This window comes from Mauremys reevesii, linkage group 2, assembly GCF_016161935.1.
Source record: "Mauremys reevesii isolate NIE-2019 linkage group 2, ASM1616193v1, whole genome shotgun sequence".
Lineage (NCBI taxonomy): Eukaryota > Metazoa > Chordata > Testudines > Geoemydidae > Mauremys > Mauremys reevesii.
The window spans coordinates 12,211,992-12,233,750 of NC_052624.1; the positions used below are offsets into that span (position 1 = coordinate 12,211,992).

The window sequence follows — 21,759 nt, forward strand, 5'->3', positions numbered from 1 at the left end:
AGCCAAATTCATCTTCCACCAGAAGCCTAGTGAATAGCGGGGTTTTGTTGTGTTGGCTAAAGGTGACTCACCTGGGCTATTTTGGGCCCCGGGAGTGTGGGGGAGTGAGTGGAACAGGACTCAGAGACACTGACATCTCTCCTTCACCCAATTGCTTTGGGCCTCTTCTTGTGTCATGCATTAGAACAAAGTGAAACTGACTAAATATGGACGATGAAACGGACAAGACTTACATTCTTCCCCTGTGCATTACAAGAAGTAACCAAAGGAGAGAGAGGATGAAAAATAAATCAGCTCTTTTTCAGAATGCTTCCATTTTTAATAGTCTGAAGTATGATCAGTAACACAAGTGTGGACAATTTTTGAAAATATATTATTTTCTCTCTACATTATTCCTCTAGCTCTGTAGCTGTATTTTGGAAAAAACAAAACAACCCACACACCTTTCTGCTTTCATTTTCAGAGAGCTGCTACCTGTTTTTACTGTGCTGTGATGTTCAGTTCGATCCAGTCAAATAATAACCAGCTAAACATTTTAAATTATTCTTTTGACCGCCTTTTTCTCAGCATCTCCTTCTTCAAAAAGATGTTTTCCGTACACACTGAAAATGTTTTACAGATTGTATTTAAAAACAACCACCTTCCATACGTTCAATTTAATACACTTACATTGTCTTCTGTGAAATTAAGCCTCTGTGGTCATCCTGTGTTCAAAAAAGAATTCCCCCGCTTACAACTTCTTCTTTCCTTTGAAGAATGTGACTCAGCCCTGTTCATGCTGGATGCAAACAGCACACCCGTGGAGTAGTGTTCACGTATTTTTCATCATATTACAAAATAAGGGTGATCTTTGCAGTGTAGCTTTTTATACTGTAGTAAAGAGGACAGAACTGTGCCTCAATTTAGGATTTAAAAGAGTGGCGTATGGGCCTGATCTGAAGCCAACAGGTGTTTGTCCACTGACGTCACTGGCCTTTGGATCACAGTTTATTTGTCCACCGTATACTGCTTATACAAAGTTGGGATGTGCACTTGTACAATGACGAGGATCCAAGTGTCACATCTGCCTTCCAGTGACCAAACACAACCCCCTTCACTAAATCGAAAATTCATTTAAAATCCCTAAACTGCTCTATAAAAATAGGAGTAAAATAAGAATCACCAGTCATTAAAAATTAAAACGTGTTGAATAGTCTTATTAACAAAATCCCAACAGCAGTGTCAGAATCGTTTCAGCGTAATGAATGGAGGGTGTGTACAGAAACAAAGGGTATTTTTAGCAGCACGGGAGTCAGGCTGCACTGACTTATACCTCTTCCAACAGCACTGGGGATTGCGCAGGGTAGGGATGAGGGCAGATTTCGGTTCATTTTTAGTCTGTAGCAGTGTCCATTGATTCTTGAAAGATGGGTTCCGCTGCTGTTTCTAATTATTGTCCAGAATATTGATGTGCACAAAAAGCATGGCTGATGGGTACGGGTCCCCATTCTTGGTCAAAAGATGAATGTGGCGGTAGCCTGGAATGAGGAAATACACAGACACAAACGCTCAGTTTCAAGTGACGACGTGGTTGCTACTCTGAATGTTTTACACGCAACACCATGGGCTTGGATGTAAAGATGTGAGAGAGCAGCTTATTTTTTATACGCAGACTAGGGGCATTTCTACGGCAATGCTAAAGAGTGACTGTCCCACATCACTTCCATTTCCTATGCCCGAGTCTTCCCCTTCCCTGACCTTTAACTTTGGGCCATATAGAACAGGTACACCAGTGCACTGTGTTATGGTACAATCCAGTGAGATGTTATGGCTCCACAATTACACTTCACACCACTTCTACAGCTCTTTCCATCGGAGGGGCTCAAAGCCCTCAACAAGCATTAGCTGGTTCAGTGACTACGTTAGCTTTACGTGACTTGCCCAGTGGCTCACAGGCAGTGAGAGAGCCAAGAATAGGAACCAAGAATCCTACTACTGCCACCCTGCCCTAATCACTGCTTCTCTATTGGTGCTACTCCATAAACAATAGATCCAGATATTTTTTAAAGGTCCCTACTTATCCACCCCCTAATTACAGTGCTTATTACGTTGCTAGGAATACACTGGGCAGAGTTCACATTTGACCAGAAACTGGGTCTGGTCCCACTACGTTTACAATAGATCACTCATGAGCACTCGTGTTCAGACCCTTGGGTTCGTATTGTGCCGGCAAAGACGGCAGCACTAGTATCAGAGTGCCCCTGAGGCACTGGCTCGGCACCGACCCCGACGGAAGTGAACTGCCTTCGGCATTAACACCACTGCTTCCTGTAGCACCTGGCCTTTCCGAGGCAGGCCGAGAGCATGCTGAGGTGAAGCTGCTTCACTTCAGAGTATGCTCAAACCACATCCTGTTTCCTGCTGCATGCCTGCGTGTGAATCCACCGTGTGTGTTTTCCCAGCATCTTTCTTACAATGTATTACTCGGGTCTCCAAAACAATGACACCGTTCCGCAGTGGTCAATGTAATGGCTTATGCTGGGCCTTTAAGGGAAGTGTCTGGAGGCCACGCTACCCTAATCCTAACAAACAAAGACTCAGGCAGTGGGTGGTCCCAGGGTAACAGCTGGTCATGTGGGAAAACCCAGGCTGTTAGCCTCTCTAGGGCACTGCTTGTTTTTAAAGGGCCGAGCCGGTGGTGTTTGCTCTGCTCCAGACAAAGCTCCTTACCTTGCTTTAGACAGGTGAAGGGGATGGTGTACTGTCCAATGAAGTCGTTTTTGGTTGATACATCGAAGTCTTCCACCACAAAACGGACCAGAGCGAGTTCAGGGACGTCAATGTCAAATCCAAACTCTTCATCCCACTTTGGGTTAAACCCTGAGCAAGGGCGAAGAAAAATAAAACCAGTCATGCCAAGCTGAAATCAAGATGGGATGTCTTGCTTGGCAGATAGGCTCCAGCTCAGCCACAAGCTATTAGGCTTGACGGAGGAATCACAGGGCGGAATTCTCTGGCCTGCATTACACAGGAGGTCAGACCAGCTGATCAGAACGATCTGTTCTGGCCTTAAAACCCATGCATGAAATCTCAGTCCCACCGAAATCAATGGGCGTTTTGCCACTGACTTCAGTGAGGTCCAGATTTTGCTCTAGAAATCCATGAACTGATTGGAACAATGTGAACCACAAAACAATTGGACTGAAACAAGTGTTTTCACTCTACTGTGGCATTTCTGACCATACGTTGGCTCATGGAGTCCCCTCTGCTGCAACAAGAACCCAGTGGCTCTCGTCTCGTTGTGGGGGATTGGCCTTATCCTCTTGGTACTCTGCAGAAGTCTTTCCATGGTGAACTGACTCTGAGGCTGTAAATTCCCATTTGGGAATAACCAACATGACTCCTGTTAAGTGTTGATGTCAACTAGATTACCAAGGTGAGCAAAGATCTGCAGGTCCAGTGCTGCACAAGTATTCTCCGAATTGACCCCAGGAATTCAATAGGTAAATCTTAAGGGGAAAGAGAAAATCCCTCTTTCATCCAAAATTACCCACCTACCTGTTTGTGAGTACACGGCACGGCTGCCTGACCAAACCCAAATTGTGGTTCATAGGGCGTCTTTTTAAAAGAAGCAGGATACTTCTCCAGTGATGTAGTGGGTGGTTCAGATGCAAACTGCTGCTGAATTCAGCAAAGCAGTTGTCCCATGTGGGGATAAGTCTAAGATGGGGCGGGCAAACCTGAGGGCTGCATTGGGTTTCGTAAATTGTATGGATAGCCGGTTAGGGGAGGGGGTCGTGGCCTGCCCCCCCCTCATCTGTGCCCCCCGGACTCCTGCCCCAACCCCCCCGTTCCCTGATGGCCCCTCTGGGATCCCTGCCCCATCCACACACACCCCACTCCCTGTCCCCTGACCGCTCCCAGACCCCTGCTACCCCATACAACCCCTCCTCTAATTCCTGACTGCCCCCAGAACCCCTGCCCCTGACTGCCCCCCACCACCCCATCCAACCCCCCCTCCTTCCTGACGGCCCCCTGGGGACCCCTGTCCCATCCCACCACCCCATCTCCCTGTCCCCTGAATGCCCCCCGGAACCCCTGCCCCTGACTGCCCTCTGCTGCCCCATCCAGCCCTCCCATCTTCCTGACTGCCCTCCCGGAACTCCTGCCCCCATTCAACCCCCCGGTTCCGCCCCCGCCCGCCCGAACCCCTATCCATACCCCCGCCCCCTGACCACCGGGGCAGGAGCTCAGGGGCTGAGCAGGATGGTTCCGCGGGCTGGATGTGGCCCGTGGCCCGTAGTTTTCCCACCTCTGGTCTAAGATGAACAGGATCAAGTGCAACGTTCAGGAGAATAGCCCTGAGTGCCAGGGAGAATTCAACAGGCCCAGCCCTGCTGTCTTGATTCAGGCAAAGCTCCAACGGACTGAGTAAGCAGTTCTGCCCGAGATAGGATTAGGTCTCTGCCCAACTGGTTTATAGTTTTTGATTTGGGATTTATTTTCTGCATACAAACAATAGCACTTAGTCAGCAATGAAACTGACTGAGATCTGCTGCAGCTTTTCTTTGTTAGATCCACTTTAACTAAAAGAGCTACTGAAGTTTCATTTACCAGTTAGTAAAAGAAATAGCGCAGCTGGAAGGGATCACAGTCATCTCCACTCTCCAGTGATAAAACAGACCTGGGCAAAAAATCCATCAGCTTTTCGCAGAGAGGAGCCCTATCATAAACGCAGCCCTGGTCCCCACCTACACCCTGAGGGTGGGCTGGTCACTAGCTGACCTGAGATCTGGCTCTGGAGGTCAAAACTGGCCCAGAGAGCTGGAACAAACCCCAGATCTGAACAGTGGATCTGGAGCCAAAGGTGGTACCTCTGGGGTTTCTCTCCATCCTCACGGGACTGGACAATCTGGTTGTGAGGAACACAAGAGCCACCCCCTCTTTTGGATGCTGAAATTCCCAGCATCAAACTCAAATCACACATCAGCCTTTGTTTGAAGAACAGAGGCTGCTCTGGCCATAGTGCAGCCTGAGCAAAAGCAGCAATGTCTGGGGATCTGGTGAGAGATCCCACAAGCTCTCCAGCCCAATCTGATCAGGTGTAAAGGTCTGGGTCAGCTGGAGATGAGGGAATGCACAGGGACCCAGGCTGACAGCCAGACGCTTCCTGCCCAGATGATACTGACTGACGTTACGTAAATCACTGAGGCTACCTTGTGACTTGGCCGACACATCTGTGCTGTGGGATAAGGGGCAGTACGAACGCCTCTGCACGTGCTACTCAGGTCAGCTACGCAGACCAGGAGCAAGTAGATGGCGAATGGAGTGAGCTTTGGCTCCACTCACAAAGCGCTGACCATACAGCTGTGCTGGTGCAGGGGTGTCAGAGTTTGCTGCTGGTTTGGAAGCAGAGAGGGAATTATGCCTCAGTGGTGTGGCTGCCTCCTAGCAAGGCTCAGGACCCTGCCAAAAGGCACAATCCAGCCCTTAGCCGCTCTGGGCTTCAGTTTCCACATCTGTAACAAGAGGATACTGTTGCCTGAGTAAAGCCCTGTGAGATCTCTGGCCGAGAAGTGCTAAGTACTGCAGTATTGCGTTTCGGAGGAGTATCTGAAGCAAAGCTCTGATCTTTTGGACGTTCATTCACCCCGTCAACGCTGCAGAGGCCAGAACCCAAACACTAGATTTGGGCACTGATTGGAGCTGGGGACATTCAGGTTTGGGCTTTGGTTCAGCCTCATTTCGACTGCTGATGGGGATCTTGCGACCAGATGATCAGAACCACAAAATCAAAGCTGAGCAGCTGACAAAGAAACAAACGGGCTAATCAGATCAGAGGCAACCACACTTCAGAACGTCTCAACTCAGCCGGTTTGTTTATGTGGTTTAAACAAGCCACTCCCAAGAAACAAACAAGGAGATGGATAGAACATCCTGTTCAAAACTCAGCGGAGCTCTATACAAATTGTTCAGAGGACAGTGGTTCTGGGCGAGGCCTGCGCTAGCGAAGCAAATGGTGGGCTCACCCCTGCAGGGCACTGCGTGCCCTCAGCATCCACTGAAGGGCACAGGAACTGAGAGCATTGCAGAATTGGGCCTCAGAGACACAGTGGTTTGCTGGGAATACTATTCACAAGGGGAACATTTGCAGGTAGTCCATTTTCAGTCTGATGCTCTCATCAGACAAAGGCATTAAATGGGACATTTAAGTTGAACAAACGCACTTCTGAACCCCTTCTTGCCTGAACTAGGATCAGTATTGCCACGCCCAACCATTCAAAAAGCATGAGTCAGGATCCAAAAAAATCCTGATGTTTGGCTTAAAACCCCTGAGAGGTTTTAAAAGTAATAAAGTTGCGGGGGCTTCTTCTTTGCTTTCTGGTTTGAGTCTTTAGGGCACACTCGGATCATCTTTCCAAGCTCTGCCCTGCAACGACAGGGCTCAGCCACTTACTCCTTACTAATGAAAGTTGAAAGTCTTGTGTAACCACATAACTCCAGGAGCTGGGAGGGACTGTGAAAAAACACTACAAGGTCGCAAGCCTTGCAGCAAAACTGTGAGCTGACGTGAATGTAAAATATATGTAAATAGATAATTGACATGTGCTACGAGGAGATTTTCAGAGACACAACTCCCACCTCTTATTCACTCCTAATGGGAATTAAGAGCCTTCACTACTAAGCTGATGACTCCTATATGAACTCATCAGGAAGCACTGCTTTCACACAACCGTCCACAGAGACACGTCATCCATCTCCTTCCCAGGTGCAGAAGGAACAGTGAGGGATGTGCTCCAGAAAGCTCAGCATGGATCTACAACCCTTTGATCTAAGAACCATTCCCTACAGTGTTTTGGCTGGGCATCACAATGACAGGGTTAAAGGTCAATATCTTCATAGCTTGTTTATGGAGAGCAGCTTCCTTGATGTCACAAGACAAGGCAGCGCTAACAGTTAAGGTCTAATCTCCGGCATTTGGTCCATTTAGATTTTGTGGGAAGGCAAGATAGTCACTGACTGGTCCTGGGCGGATTTGACAGCATTAGCCCCAAGACTGCGCTTTGGTCACTAGGGGATTTGCATGTGCATGTGCAAAGCAACAGCTCAACATTGTTACCGTACCTGGTAACAGTCAGAAATCCCAAGCATTCCCAGCGCCCATTGAATCTGTTCCCTGATTTGGGGCTTGTTCCTGCAAGGTGATAACACTCCTGTGGGGTGAGAATATCCCACTGATTTCAATGGAAGCTCAGGGCACTCAGGCTCAGATCCACAGAGGTATTTAAGTGCTGATGGGAGTTAGGGGCCCAAATACTTTTGAGGATCTGGGCCTCAGGGCCATGCAGGACAGAGCCCTTGATGTAACTTGTATCAAGTTTCCAGCTCAAATAGTGACACCAACAAATTTGGAATTTCCCATGTCGCAACATTCACCGAAAAGTCCCTGTTTCTGTAAACTTTCCTGTCAGTAAACTCCCCTAAAGTCAGCAGGAGCGGTAGGTGCCCAGCAGCCCTGTAGCTCCGGGCCTTGTGATGGTACATGCACAGGGCAGAAGTTGGTGAGGAAGTTACTGACGTGGTTCTAAACCCACAGGCATGTGACTGAAAGGAAACAGACAAGAACCTCTGGAGCGGGGCCACGTTTTACTAACCGAAATCTAAACCAGGAAGGAAGGAAAGGAGGAAAAGGGAAATACTGCTCGCCGTAGAGAAAATGTGGATGGTGTTTACATGCACTTGGCTTTGATGCCACACAATAGTGTAATCTGTGTGTGTGCGTTGTGAGCGGCATCTTTCCCTGTCTCTGTGAGGAATGTGCATGTTGATTTGACAGCTATTTACTGCCTGGATCAGTCTTGCAGGAGAGGAATGTAAAGTTATTTCTTGCTCGAGGTATTTATATGGCCCTCGTCAGTGCAGTAGCAGATAGCCTCACTGTTACTAATGATCCATCCTCACAACAGCCTGTGAGGAGGGAAGTATTAGCATCTCCATTTTGCTGATGGGGAACTGCATGTAGGAGAGAATAAGTGACTTGCCCAAGGTCACAGAGGAAGTCTGTGGCAGAGCAGGAATTGAACCTGACTCTCCGGGGTCACAGTCTGTAACCACAAGACCTTTCATCCTTCCTCCTAGAGCAGTGGTTCTCAAACTTTTGTATTGGTGACCCCTTTCACATACCAAGCCTCTGAGTGCGACCCCCACCCCCTTATAAATGAAAAACACATTTTATATATTTAACACCATTACAAATGCTGGAGGCAAAGTGGGGTTTGGGGTGGAGGCTGACAGCTCATGACCCCCCCATGTAATAACCTTGCAACCCCCTCAGGCGTCCTGACCCCCAGTTTGAGACTCCCTGTCCTAGACGTCCATGATATATGTGAATTTAGCACTGGTGAAAGGTGCCAGTTTGGCTTCCCTGGTGAATTAAGTCCTGTATTTATCCACAGGACAGATCCGAAGTTTCCCCACCCTGTCCCATCAAAGAGTGTAAGCACCATGCTATGAGGAGGATGGTTCGATCCGTACGGCCCATTGAGTGGGTGACACCATTCCCACCAGACCCATGTACAGAGGGGCCCCTCTGTGGACAGACCCCAGCAGACAAGTCCAGGGGCAAGGGAAAGGGTGGCACAGCCACTGCAGAGGCATACGACTGTGGCCTCTCGTGAATCCTCTCCAGGCTTGAGAGCAGGCCCCATAGCAGCTTCCTTGGCCAAGGACAGGCCGATCCCTCCAGAGGAAATTTCTTTCCTTCTGAACGGCTACTGAGGCCTGAGCCCAACGGAAACAAATCCATGCAGTTATCCTGTTTTTGCACCACTGTTAATGAGCTCAGGATCTGGCTCCCTGTCCGTACCCAGGAGCAGAGGCATGGCAGCGGGTCCAGATCTGAGCCTGCTGCTCTGTACCATGAGCTGTTCTACCTGCCGGTGGGCACATCAGGGTAGGTGAGGGGAGGCCACGTTTAGCTGCACTTTGGAGGATGTCATCGCACAAAAGCATGTTGGGGTGTGAATTACATTACATTACTTGTGCACAGAGTGAAACCATGCCAGCGTGTCCGTGGGATGCGCTGATGGAGTGGGAAGCCAAGCTGTGATGCAGAAATCCCTCTTACCGTTGTTTTCAATGACTTTGGTTTGTTTCTTGCCATTGTCCCGCTGGACCCCATGAATCTCGACTGTCACCCTTGGATCCACAATGGAGTTTTTGCTTTTGTTCACCTTGGGCAGCTGCTGGCCGGAGATGATCTGCAGAGGAAGCAGAGGGGACAGTAGCACACGTTCAGGATGAGCCTTGATTTGCAAAACTGTCGTCTCTTTTCTCAAGGCAATATCCCTTGGGAATACAGCAAGTATAGCAAGTCAGACCCACGTTCTCGCAAAACTTGCATCCTGACTCCAGCACCTGATGCTCTGGGGAAAGGTGTGAAAAGGCCACAGTGTTCTTGGTCAACTGTGCAACGCTCCACCAGCCATGGCAAGGGGCAGGGAGAAGGTATTCCTAATGGACCCCTGCTGATGAGCGATTTATCCCCTGAACCAAAACTGAAGGATGTTTACCAAATAAATGCTTGTAGCCATAACAATAAATACTGACCTATGAGCCTTGACTACCCTTGTTTTATCCTTTTCACACATTTTATACTAAACCAAGAAGGCGACGTCATGAAAAGAGAGTGCTTTCCGTGAGCTGGGCTCTGCCACCCCAACGCATTATTATCATCATTTATTATTTGAATTGTGATCATCTTAGCAGCTGCAGTCACAGATCAGGACCCCACGGTGCTTGGCACTGTTCAAACACAGACCAAGACAGCCCCTGCCCCACAGACCTTATAGTACCATAGGCCCCGATCCTACCAAGATTTAACACGTCTCCTTCACTTTATGAACACTGAATAATCCCATTGACTACTCTGTGCATCAAGTTAAGCATGTGCGTGAGCCTTTGCTGAACTGGCGCCTTACTTTGTGAGCAGTCCCTTTGACTTTGACAGGAATTCTCGCAGAGGCCCCGATTCAGACTGAAGTCAATGGGACTCATGCACATGATTGATTACTTCAATGACTAGAGCTGGACTTAAGCAGGCGTTTCAATCTTGGTGAATCGGGCCCGTGAAGGTATTGCTCAGTGCGGGTAGAGGTGGCAGAATTTAGATCTGTAGAAGCACACAAAGTTGGCATTGCTGTTACAATTTTCCTATTCCAATTCTTACTTTAATCTGGAGTTTCTTCCGCATCCACCAGGCTCCTTCTGTGATGGATTTGGGATTGAATTTGGATTGCTTGTCCCGAAGGAAGCGTGGCTTTAGGACATACCCAGAAAACCCATTGTCCTGGAATCGACCCTGGTAAATATCCATTTCTGGGCCTGGCGTCTGGAAATTCAAGGCAACTGGAACAAAAAAAATAAAATAAAATTCACCTTCCTGTAAGCCAACACACCTGGTTTTATAGTGATTTTTACAGAATACAGCTACCTTCATGCATATAAAGATTTGCCTTTGTGATCTGCAGCACAATAGTGATAAACTTTGCTTCCTAGAGCACTTTTCACCTGAGGATTTCACAGACTTTAAAGGGACCATCCTGACCATCTAGTCTGACCTCCTCCATAACACAGAGTTTCACCCAGTGATTCCTAAACTGAGACTACACCGTCAGGTTAAAATGGAGAGTATCTTTGAGAAAGACCTTCAATAGTGGTTAAAAGATTTCCAGTGCTGAAGAACCCACCACGTCCATAGGTAAGTTGTTTCAATGGCTAATTAACTCACTGAAAACTGCACTTTTCTTCCAGTCTGAATTTATCCAGCTTCAGTTTCCAGCCATCAGAGATTTTTAGGCCTTTGTCTGCTAGATTAAGAAGCTCTCTATTTTCAGAAATCTCCATGTAGTTACTTAGACCCAGATCTTCAAAGGTATTTAGAAACCCACATATCTCTGGGGACCTGAGCCTTATAGACTGATCAAATCACCTCTCAGCCTTCTCTTGGCTAGACTAAATAGACTGAACTTCTTTACTCTCTCACTATACGGCATGTTTTCCAGACCTCGAATCATTGTGGTAGCTCTTTTCCAAGCCCCTCTCCAGGTTATCAACACCTTTTTTGAAGTGTGTACACCAGAACTGGACACTGTATCCAGTAGTGGTCTCACAAGTGCCGCATACAGAGGTAATACCACATCTCTGCTTCTACTCGATATTCCTGTGCTTATACAGCTGAGGAGCGTGTTAACGCTCCTTGCCACCGCACTGTAGTGGGAGCTCGTGTTCAGCTGGTTTTCCACCATGACCACCAAGTCCTAAGTGCCCTACAAAAATTAAAGACAAAAATGATCCCCTCATTCACACCTCTATTTTTTCACCGATAAATAAAACACAAAAAAATGCAACATAATCTGCCCACTTACATGGGTGCCCAAATATGGACGTAGGTGCCTAATTTTCAGCACCCGTGTATAACAACGTTGGTCTCAGTGAATTCTCCAAGGTCACAGCAGCAGTTGGGAATAGAACCCACAATGCCAGACCTTCAAGTGCATTCTCTAACCATTGGACCATTTTTTCCCTTATGGGGGTATGGAATGGGCAAAAATACTTCATTTCATGAGTAGCTTCATGGAGCCCTTGTTTTCACAATTTGTTTTTGAAACATTCGTATCTCCTCAAAGTTTCAGTGTTCCAGGAATTTTAAAAGATTGCTACTTTGTGTTAGATCTGTTACTTTTGTACCCAGGAACTCATCAGCTAAGGCACAGGCAGCAGGGTAAATAACCGACTTGCTTATTCAGCTGCTGTTGCCTCTTACTCTGCCACACTATATTCCTCCACTACTATGGCTCTTGATACACACTGGTGTCCTCTAGTGCAGTATTTCTCAACCTTTTTGATACCAGGGACCGGCTTGCTGCCTTCCTAAACTGTGTCAGGGAGATCTCAGGAACCAATGCCAGGCCAGGAACCGGTTGTTGAGAAATACTGTTCTAGTGGTTGTGCATGGAACACACACAATTACATTACGCTTTGAATACAGGAAGCAGCTGCAGAAAATGAGGAAGTATGGAGCTTCATAGTTACAGCACTGCACTGGGACTCAGGAGCTCTAAATTCATTCCTGGCTAGCCACAGGTTTTCTGTCTGACCTGGGGCATGTATCTTCTGTCTCTATGTTCTCCATTTGTTAAACACGAATACCAAGAGTTCACTATCTCACAGAAAATAAAACTCATGACAGATGTTAATCATGTTGTTTAATGCATTGCTAGAATGTGTTTACTAGAATGTGCTAGAATGAGAGACCACAGCGATAAGCACAGTATAAGAACCTGCATAGCATAGCGTGTTGTGAGCAAAACATTCATTAACATGTGTGATGTGCTCTATTGCCAATAGTGGTGAGTTACCACAGACCAGGTCTATAAATAATCTTCTCCATCAGTGTGCTGGGTTACAGGGTTGATCAGTCTCCATGCCCAATCAGTTCTTAGCCTCTCTTCAGGGACTGAGGCCACACACAGGTCAGTCAGATACTAACAACATTTAGGTCCCTGTTGATCTGGGTCCAATTTGCAACCTGGTAGCTTTCAATTGCACTTACTGATCTGACAGCCAACGTTCCACAAGTCAACTGGGTTATAGTTGGAAGAATCTGTCCTCCAGCCAGCAGGATAGACCCGGCTCAAATGCCTGGTGTTGTGATGAATAAAACTGGTTCCTAGAGAAACAAAAACCCTTTTGAGTGATTTGTGCTATTGCTATTCCTTTTTAATGTTAGGCAGCTCCTTTACTTGTCTTCACCTGCATTTTAACTTTTAACCCAGCTGGGAGACATAGCTGAAATAATTCTGTCCAGCCGACTGCAGTGGTGTACCTACATCTCTCTCTCTCTCACACACACACACACACACACACACACACACCACCACCACCACCACATTACAATATCTATTTAAAATTTTTACTACCATGCTTAAGGAGCATAAAATGCTGCTCTGGCTAAAATACCCTTCATGTACCAGTTATGGATTACAAAAGAGATCCAGGAGACAGCAGCACAAATACTTAATGGTGGGGTAGGGAGGGAAATTGCCATTTATATGTAGAGAGACAATGCTAAGTTGTTTTTAGCTGCTAAGGCGCTATCAATCATGTAGGAGAGGACTCTCTTTTTCTGGCCATCTTGCCTTTAAAAACGAATCGTCACGTGGAAAGACTAGAGAAGGAAGCAAGCACAGAATGGGTGGGCTCACGAACAAGGGGACTGACAAGGAGGGGATGAGCAAAGCCCATTGACAAGGCTGGAGGCACGTACCTGACTCCTGCGCCAGTTTCTGGGCTTTGCTCTCGGTGAAGGACGACATCTCGTAGAAGGCGCGGGGGGAGGTGGTGTTGTCGAAGCCTTGGAAGTTGACACTCTTGCAGTAGATGACGATGTCCGATAACTCCTTGGCCAACTTTAATTTGACGCTCTGGAGACAAGAGAGCAACAGGTTTGGCCTTTCTTCCACACACGCCCTCCCAACTGCGGTGAAGGACACCAGGGCCTCCTTCCTGTCTCCTTCCCAGAGGGATCCCCCAGTTTTTAACACCCAGAACCTTTAATGCAACTGGACTGTACCCGGCTTCCCCTCCTCTCCCAGAACAGGTTGCTTTCAACGCTGGCCACATGAACAGGCTGATTCCTGGTTGCACATTTGGTCTAGGCAAACTTCATTCCAGTTAAGAAAAAATTCAGGATGGCTGTAGGACTGGTGTTTGCATGCTGCTACCCAGCTCACGCTTCTGGCCATAGGCGCCAACTATTCCTGGCGCCGGAGGATGCTCGTGCCCCTGACCCCGTCCCCGCCCCTGCCCCGCCTCCATTCCGACCCCTTTCCCAAAGTCCTCGCCCCAACTCCGCCCCCTCCCTGCCCCTATTGGACTCCTTCCCCAAATCCCCACCCCGGCCCCACCTCTTCCCCGAGCGCGCTGCGTTCCCCCTCCTCCCCCCTCCCGCCCAGCACTTGCCGCCGTGAAACAGCTGTTTCGCGGCGGCAAGCACCGGGAGCTAGGGGGAGAAGCGGGATGCGGTGCGCCCAGGGGAGCAGGCGGAGGTGAGCTAAGGCGAGGGGGTGGGGAGTTGCTCCAATTTTTCCCCATGGGTGCTCCTGCCCTGGAGCACCAATGGAGTCGGCGCCTGTGCTTCTGGCTCGCAGGCTACTAGCGGTGGGAGGTCTGGGAAAGGTCTGGGTTGTGCATGTGAGCCCTCGACTCCAGCACTCAGACTTTTCAATTGAGTCTCAGCAATTGATTGTCTCAGGGCCAGCCGTGCAAACCGGAAGATCTAGCCTGGCTGGGAAGAAGGAACAGAGAGGGCAGGATTTCTGGCTCCACACAACTTGGAGCTCTTTGTTCTGGGATAGACGGGTTCTGATTTGGTCATGTGATGCTTTGGCCCCTGTTGCTGCCACAACCAGCTTAATTACTTCCGGGATTTAACAGGAGCAGGCAGCTCCTGTGAGGGAAAGAAGCAGGAAAGAAAAATAACCAACGTCCAAGGAAACACCTGCTTGATTCCAGATTAGACATGAAATATAAACCTTTGGAAACTAGGGAAAACACATGATGGACCAGATCCACAGCGGGTGTTCATCATCATTGACTTCACTGTTATACACCCATAGTGAATCTGGCCCATAGTGCATAGGGACATTCACACACACCTGGAGGCTGGGAAAGATCAGTGGTCTAAGATAAAGGGCCAAAATCTGCACCTGGATGCTGCAGTGAGTTATGCACGTGTCTAAGAGCAGCGCTTTCAAATCTATGTTTGAGTCTAGGGAAGGACCAAGATTCGTAAAGTTTGGCCCTGCCTTGCCTGAACAGATCAAACCTTGCCCCTTGGTGTAAATCAGCAGAGCTCCACTGGAGCGACACTAATTCATACCAGTTGAGGACCTGGTCCCACATTAGAAAGTGGGTTTGTTGGACCTACACTACGTTCAAAGCCCCATTAGAAGGGTCTAGTTTTCACAGCCCCAGGATGGGTGCAATGGGATAAAGGGCTAATGTAATTTATTCACCTTAATTTGGGTTATTGCTGATTACACACTATATGGATCTTATGACTTTTTAAAACAAGCTTTGTATTGTGGATAATCTAAGCGCTATACCCAGCTGTACGGACACTCTTTTCTCAACCTGTGTGTTATATCATTTTAACATTAGCTTTAATAAAATTTCAAGGCCTTCTGCAGGCTGGACAGCCAGAACCTAGCTTATGCCCTTTCCCTCTCCACATAATTCTTCCCATTCAGTGATCCGGTCAGGGCTTTGACTTACCGTCCTCTTCTCCTCTACCTCCTTCTTCACAGACTCATCATCCATTTCAGCGGCTTCATCCTCATCGGAGACATCCTCTGCCTCTATGCCACTGTTCCCGTTCATCCCTATGGTGTCCTCCAGGCTGTTCAACTTTTTTCCCTTCACAAGGATCTTCCCCTTTAATTGCTGCAAAAGGAGTTGTGGCAAAAATGGGTTGTAAATCAGAGCAGAATCTGGCCTGATCTGTAATAAATCAGAGAAGGATGCTTGGCAGGACCAAGGCCCATTTGAGCTTCACCAGTCACTGGTTATTAGCCAAAGGAATCCAGTTAATGGACAAAGCCATCGGCCCACCAAGGCTGTACCCTACACCCTGAAGTGGCCAATGCCTGAGATGTCAAAGAATGGCAACCACCTTCCAGCCCATCTGCAGAAACCGATGATCAGAAAAAGTTCCTGGCTGAATGCCCCAGGTAATCAGCATGCTCTCTGAAACATGCAGTGTGATCTACCTTAAATTACCAGACATAACTACGAGTCCTATTAAAGAGTACAAAATTATTCAACTCTTTTTGAGTATCTAACATCGCCCAATGGTCACAGAACAAGACTGGGAGTTAGGACAGATGGGATGTATTCCTGGCTTTGTTACTGCCTCGCTGAGTGACCTTATGCAAGTCACTTAACTTCCTTCTGCCTCTGTTTCCTCATCTGTAAAATGTGGATAGGGAAACTTACACCGTTTTGTAAACCTCTTGAGAGCCATGGTTGAAAAGTGCTATATGCCAATAAGTGACAGCATGTATTTGACCAAAGGATTCCACCTGATCACGATGCACTGCTCAGTATCTTGGTCAATGTTCAGGGCCCGCTTTGAAGATATTCTGTGCTCAAACTCAAAGAGAGCGCTGGGTTTTTAGCACATCTCAGAGACAGACTCTTTACAAGCAAAACAAAAAGATTAGGTGCCAGATCCCGCCCCTGGAGCAGATCAGCATCCTCCAATACAGCAATGCCAATTTGCACCAGCTGAGGAGCTGGCCCAAGACATTCAATTTTTGTATTATATGGCTTATCACAACCCATGAGAAGGTCCCGGGTGACTTGACCACGGTCTAAAAGTAGCAACACAGGGGAAAGATTTCTGATAGTCAAGGGCGCTTTAGGGTCAGAAGCTGAAGCTAGATATATTTAGAAGAGAAACAAGTGGTAAACATTTAACGGTGAGGGTAATGAACCATTGGAACTATTTACTTAGGGATGTGGTGGGATCTCCATCACTTGCTGTCTTAAAACCAAGACTGGACATCTTTTTAGAAGTTCTGTTATGGCTCAAACAGAAGTTATGGGCCTGATGCCGGGATCACTGTGTGACACTCTCTGGCTTGTGTTACGCTGGAGGGCAGGCTAGTTGATCAGAATGGTCCCTTCTGGCCTTACAATGTATGAACTCCAGTAGCACGCTCTGCGGCTTGTTACTTTTTTACTCAAGTGGGTTGGGATTTTCAAAAGTGAACACAGTCGGAGATGTACCACTGACTCCAGCCTGGGTGCCTAAGTCCGTGCTGAGTGTTAGGAAAATCCTACCCTCAGTGCATAGCACTGTCCTTATCTTCCCAAGGAAAGATGGAATACACGAATAACCACTCTGCCCACTTTGGTTTTGTATGACATGCACTCCCGCATTCTATTACATCCTGCCAAGCACCCGCAATCTTTAATGTATTTATTCTCTCAACACCCCTCTGAGGCAGGGCAGTGTTCATAGCCCCATTTTACAGCTGGGGAACTAAGGGGCTAAGTGCCTTGCCCAAGGCCACACGGGATGACTGTGGTGGAGCAAAGAATTGAACTCCAGTCTCCCAAATCCTCAGCTAACGCCCTAACCACTGAACAATCCTTCCTCTATATTTCTGAGTGCTGTGATGGGAGAGGCAACAGTCATGCTGTTCTTAAATGACAGGGCTGTAGTAAACCAGGGATCTTTTTAAAGCAATCAAGCAGTTTTCAAAGACCATTTTTCTCTCTTTGTGGGTGACAGCACATTGTACCATGTCTCAGCAGAGACCAGCCTGACACATCACACAGTCAAGTTGCAGGAGATTTTGCTGGCCTCACCGCAAAGTCTGGCTTGAACTGAAATTTACCACTGGAACCTGATAAAGGAGCCAAACTTTTTTTTTTTAGCCATCACAAACAAGCTGTTTACTTTGGAACACTCCTCCTGGCACTCAAAGACTGCACAAAAGCTGCCAGCAGGAGGGTACCAATTACCAGGCAACACATGGCAGGAACAGACATCACCAGTCTTCATCTGGGTATATCTCATTTGATTTCCTGCCACTGATAGGGCCTCGGGGATTGGTGCACCCCAGCCCCTCCTATTCTTTGCCTAGGGCATAAAATAGTTGTGTCTCCTTAGGGGTGCAATACTCTGGTTTAATTGCAGTTGTTGGAGTGAGTATGCGGGTCCAGGTGGCCTGTGGTATACAGGAGGTCAGACTAAATATGCTGGTGATTTCATTTCTCTGCATTTATTTCAGGAGCCAGTTGAAATCCGTCCCCCTTTTGTAAACACTCTCCCTAGAGCTTCCCTCTCTTTACACCTTCCTTATGCCCTGCAGTACTTTAGCATCCCCCTATTCCTCTGTCCTTTCATAACATCTCATAGACTTTAAGGGACCATTATGATCATCTAGTCTGACCTCCTGCACAATGCAGGCCACAGAATCTCACCCATCCACTCCTGTGTAACAAACCCCTAACCTATGTCTGAGTTACTGAAGTCCTCAAATCATGGTTTGAAGACCTCAAGCTGCAGAGAATCCTCCAGCAAGTGACCCGTGCCCCACGCTGCAGAGGAAGGCGAAAAACCTCCAGGGCCTCTGCCAATCTTTCCTGGAGGAAAATTCCTTCCCGACCCCAAATATGGCGATCAGTTAAACCCTGAGCATGTGGGCAAGACTCACCAGCCAGCACCCAGGAAAGAATTCTCTGTAGTAACTCAGATCCCACCGCATCTAACATCCCATCACAGACCACTGGGCATACTTACCTGCTGATAATCAAAGATCAATTGCCAAATTAATTGCCAAAATTAGGCTATCCCATCATACCATCCTCTCCATAAACTTATCAAGCTTAGTCTTAAAGCCAGATATGTCTTTTGCCCCCACTACTCCCCTTGGAAGGCTGTTCCAGAACTTCACTCCTAAAATGGTTAGAAACCTTCATCTAATTTCAAGTCTAAACTTCCTAGTGTCCAGTTTATATCCATTCGTTCTTGTGTCCACATTGGTATTAAGCTTAAATAATTCCTCTCCCTCCCTGATATTTATCCCTCTGATATATTTATAAAGAGCAATCATATCTCCCCTCAGCCTTCTTTTGGTTCGGCTAAACTAGCCAAGCTCTTTGAGTCTCCTTTCATACGACAGGTTTTCCATTCCTCGGATCATCCTAGTAGCCCTTCTCTGTACCTGTTCCAGTTTGAATTCATCCTTCTTAAACATGGGAGACCAGAACTGCACACATATTCCAGATGAGGTCTCACCAGTGCCTTGTATAACGGTACTAACACCTCCTAATCTTTGCTGGAAATACCTCGCCTGATGCATCCTAAAACCGCATTAGGTTTTTTTAACGGCCATATCACATTGGCGGCTCATAGTCATCCTGTGATCAACCAATACTCCGAGGTCCTTTTCCTCCTCTGTTACTTCCAACTGATGTGTCCCCAATTTATAACTAAAATTCTTGTTATTAATCCCTAACTGCAGACCTTGCACTTTTCACTATTAAATTTCATCTTATTACTATTAATCCAGTTTACAAGGTCATCCAGATCTTCCTGTATGATATCCCGGTCCTTCTCTGTATTGGCAATACCTCCCAGCTTTGTGTCATCTGCAAACTTTATTAGCACACTCCCACTTTTTGTGCCAAAGTCAGTAATAAAAAGATTAAATAAGATTGGTCCCAAAACTGATCCCTGAGGAACTCCACTAGTAACCACCTTCCAGCCTGACAATTCACCTTTCAGTATGACTCGTTGTAGTCTCCCCTTTAACCAGTTCCTTATCCACCTTTCAATTTTCACATTGATCCCCATTTTTTCCAGTTTAACTAATAATTCCCCATGTGGAACCGTATCAAATGCCTTACTGAAATTGAGGTAAATTAGATCCACTGCGTTTCCTTTGTCTAAAAAATCTGTTATCTTCTCAAAAAAGGAGATCAGGTTGGTTTGGCATGATCTATCTTTTGTAAAACCATGTTGTATTTTGTCCCACTTACCATTGACCTCAATGTCCTTAACTACTTTCTCCTTCAAAAATTTTTCCAAGACCTTACATACTACAGATGTCAAACTAACAGGCCTATAGTTACTCGGATCACGTTTTTTCCCTTTCTTAAAAATAGGAACTATGTTAACAATTCTCCAGTCGTACGGTACAACCCCTGAGTTTACTGATTCATTAAAAATTATTGCTAATGGGCTTGCAATTCCATGTGCCAGTTCCTTTAATATTCTTGGATGAAGATTATCTGGGCCCTCCGATTTCATCCCATTAAGCTTTTCGAGTTTGGCTTCTACCTCGGATGTGGTAATATCTACCTCCATATCCTCATTCCCATTTGTCATCCTACCATTCTCCCTAAGCTCCTCATTAGCCTCATTAAAGACTGAGGCAAAGTATTTGTTTAGACATTGGGCCATGCCTAGATTATCCTTAACCTCCACTCCATCCTCAGTGTTTAGCGGTCCCACTTCTTCTTTCTTTGTTTTCTTCTTATTTATATGGCTATAGAACCTTTTACTATTGGTTTTAATTCCCTTTGCAAGGTCCAGCTCCACATGGGTTTTGGCCTTTCTCACTTTATCCCTACATGTTCTGACCGCAATAAGGTAGCTTTCCTTGCTAATCCCTCCCATCTTCCACTCCTTGTAGGCTTTCTGCTTTTTCTTAATCACCTCTCTGAGATGCTTGCTCATCCAGCTTGGTCTACAGCTCCTGCCTATGATTTTCCCCCCCTTTCTTGGGATGAAGGCTTCTGATAGTTTCTGCAACTTTGACTTGAAGTAATTCCAGGTCTCCTCCGCCTTTAGATCCCCAAGTTCTTCAATCCAATCCACTTCCCTAACTAATTTCCTTAATTCTTTAAAGTTAGCCCTTTTGAAATAAAAAACCCTAGTCCCAGATCTATTTTTGTTTATCCTTCCATCTAGTTTGAACTGAATTAGCTCATGATCACTTGAACCAAGGTTGTCCCCTACAACCATTTCTTCTATGAGGTCCTCACTACTCATCAAAACCAAATCTAAAATGGCATCCCCTCTTGTTGGTTCTTCAACTACTTGGTGAGGAAATCCATCAGCTATCGCATCCAGAAAAATCTGAGCCCTATTATTGTTACTAGCCCTTGTCCTCCAGTCTATATCTGGGAAGTTAGTCTCCCATGTTCACACAATTCCCATTAGTGTTTACATCATTAAAAACATTAAAGAGGTCTCTATCCATATCCAAATCAGATCCCGGCGGTCTGTAGCACACCCCAAGCACTATCTCAGGGGAGGCTCTAGTAGCTTTCTTTCCCATTGTGATTTTTGCCCAGGCAGACGCTGTCTTATCCATTCCATCCCTTCTTATTTCTTTACAGTTAACCTCATCATTGATATACAATGCTACTCCACCACCTTTGTCTTTATTTCTGTCTTTCCTAAACAGCACATACCCTTCAATACCTGTACTCCATCTAGACCCTGCAGGAGAAATTCATCCCTGCACAGAGGCCTACGCACCACTTACATCCCACTCAAGCCTTTAAACAGGGGGATTGTTAGGCCTCATGCTGGCACTCTCCACAAGGGTGAACTTCATTTCACCAGTGCAAGAGCCTTCTCTCATGCAGATTCTGGACCAGCCTCTACTGTATATAAAAGCTGTGTGTTGCTATTAGTTATTACCGTTCCGCCTCATTGGTACTTTATCTCTGTGACGCTGCCTTTTTATCACAGAGCTCTCTAGGGAAGGGCATTTCAGGCCTCCTGGCCACAGCCTCATTTCTGGGTCCAGAAGATAGAAAAAGGATGGTCTTGTGGTTAGGGCCATGGCATAAAATGTAGGAGATCTAGATTTAATTCCCAACTTTGCCACTGACATTGTGCGAAACCTTAGGCAAATCACTTAATTCCTCAGCTCTCTGCTGGCAAGAAGGGACTAGTAATCTTTCCCCATTTTTTGAGTCTTTAAATCAAGACTGGGTGGTCTTTCTAAAAGATACAGTCTATCTCAAACAGAAGTTATGGGCTGATGCAAGAATCAATGAAGCTCTCAGGAGGCCAGACTACCTGATCACAATAGGCCCTTTTTGGCCTATGAATAATGTCTCCCCCTCGCCTATATCTCTTGATTTCTCTCTAATTCTGTTGTGATTTGGTATTTATCAGTGAGGGTGAAA

The 21,759-nt window shown here is 46.7% G+C and overlaps 1 protein-coding gene across 4 annotated transcripts in view; it reads right to left on the reverse strand.

Annotated features, from left to right (window-relative positions):
- Nucleotides 1-315: 315 nt before the first annotated feature.
- PLCD1 (phospholipase C delta 1) overlaps nucleotides 316-21,759 on the reverse strand; it is an 85,354-nt gene continuing 63,910 nt past the window's right edge. For all 4 annotated transcript variants that reach the window (XM_039526578.1, XM_039526579.1, XM_039526581.1 and 1 more), the window contains 7 exons: nucleotides 15,316-15,483; nucleotides 13,307-13,463; nucleotides 12,593-12,709; nucleotides 10,208-10,386; nucleotides 9,107-9,239; nucleotides 2,710-2,859; nucleotides 316-1,517 (listed from right to left, as the gene is read on the reverse strand). In XM_039526578.1, the coding sequence (XP_039382512.1) occupies nucleotides 1,426-1,517; nucleotides 2,710-2,859; nucleotides 9,107-9,239; nucleotides 10,208-10,386; nucleotides 12,593-12,709; nucleotides 13,307-13,463; nucleotides 15,316-15,483 (996 nt within the window). In that variant the 3' untranslated portion in view covers nucleotides 316-1,425. The remainder of the gene's footprint in view (nucleotides 1,518-2,709; nucleotides 2,860-9,106; nucleotides 9,240-10,207; nucleotides 10,387-12,592; nucleotides 12,710-13,306; nucleotides 13,464-15,315; nucleotides 15,484-21,759) is intronic.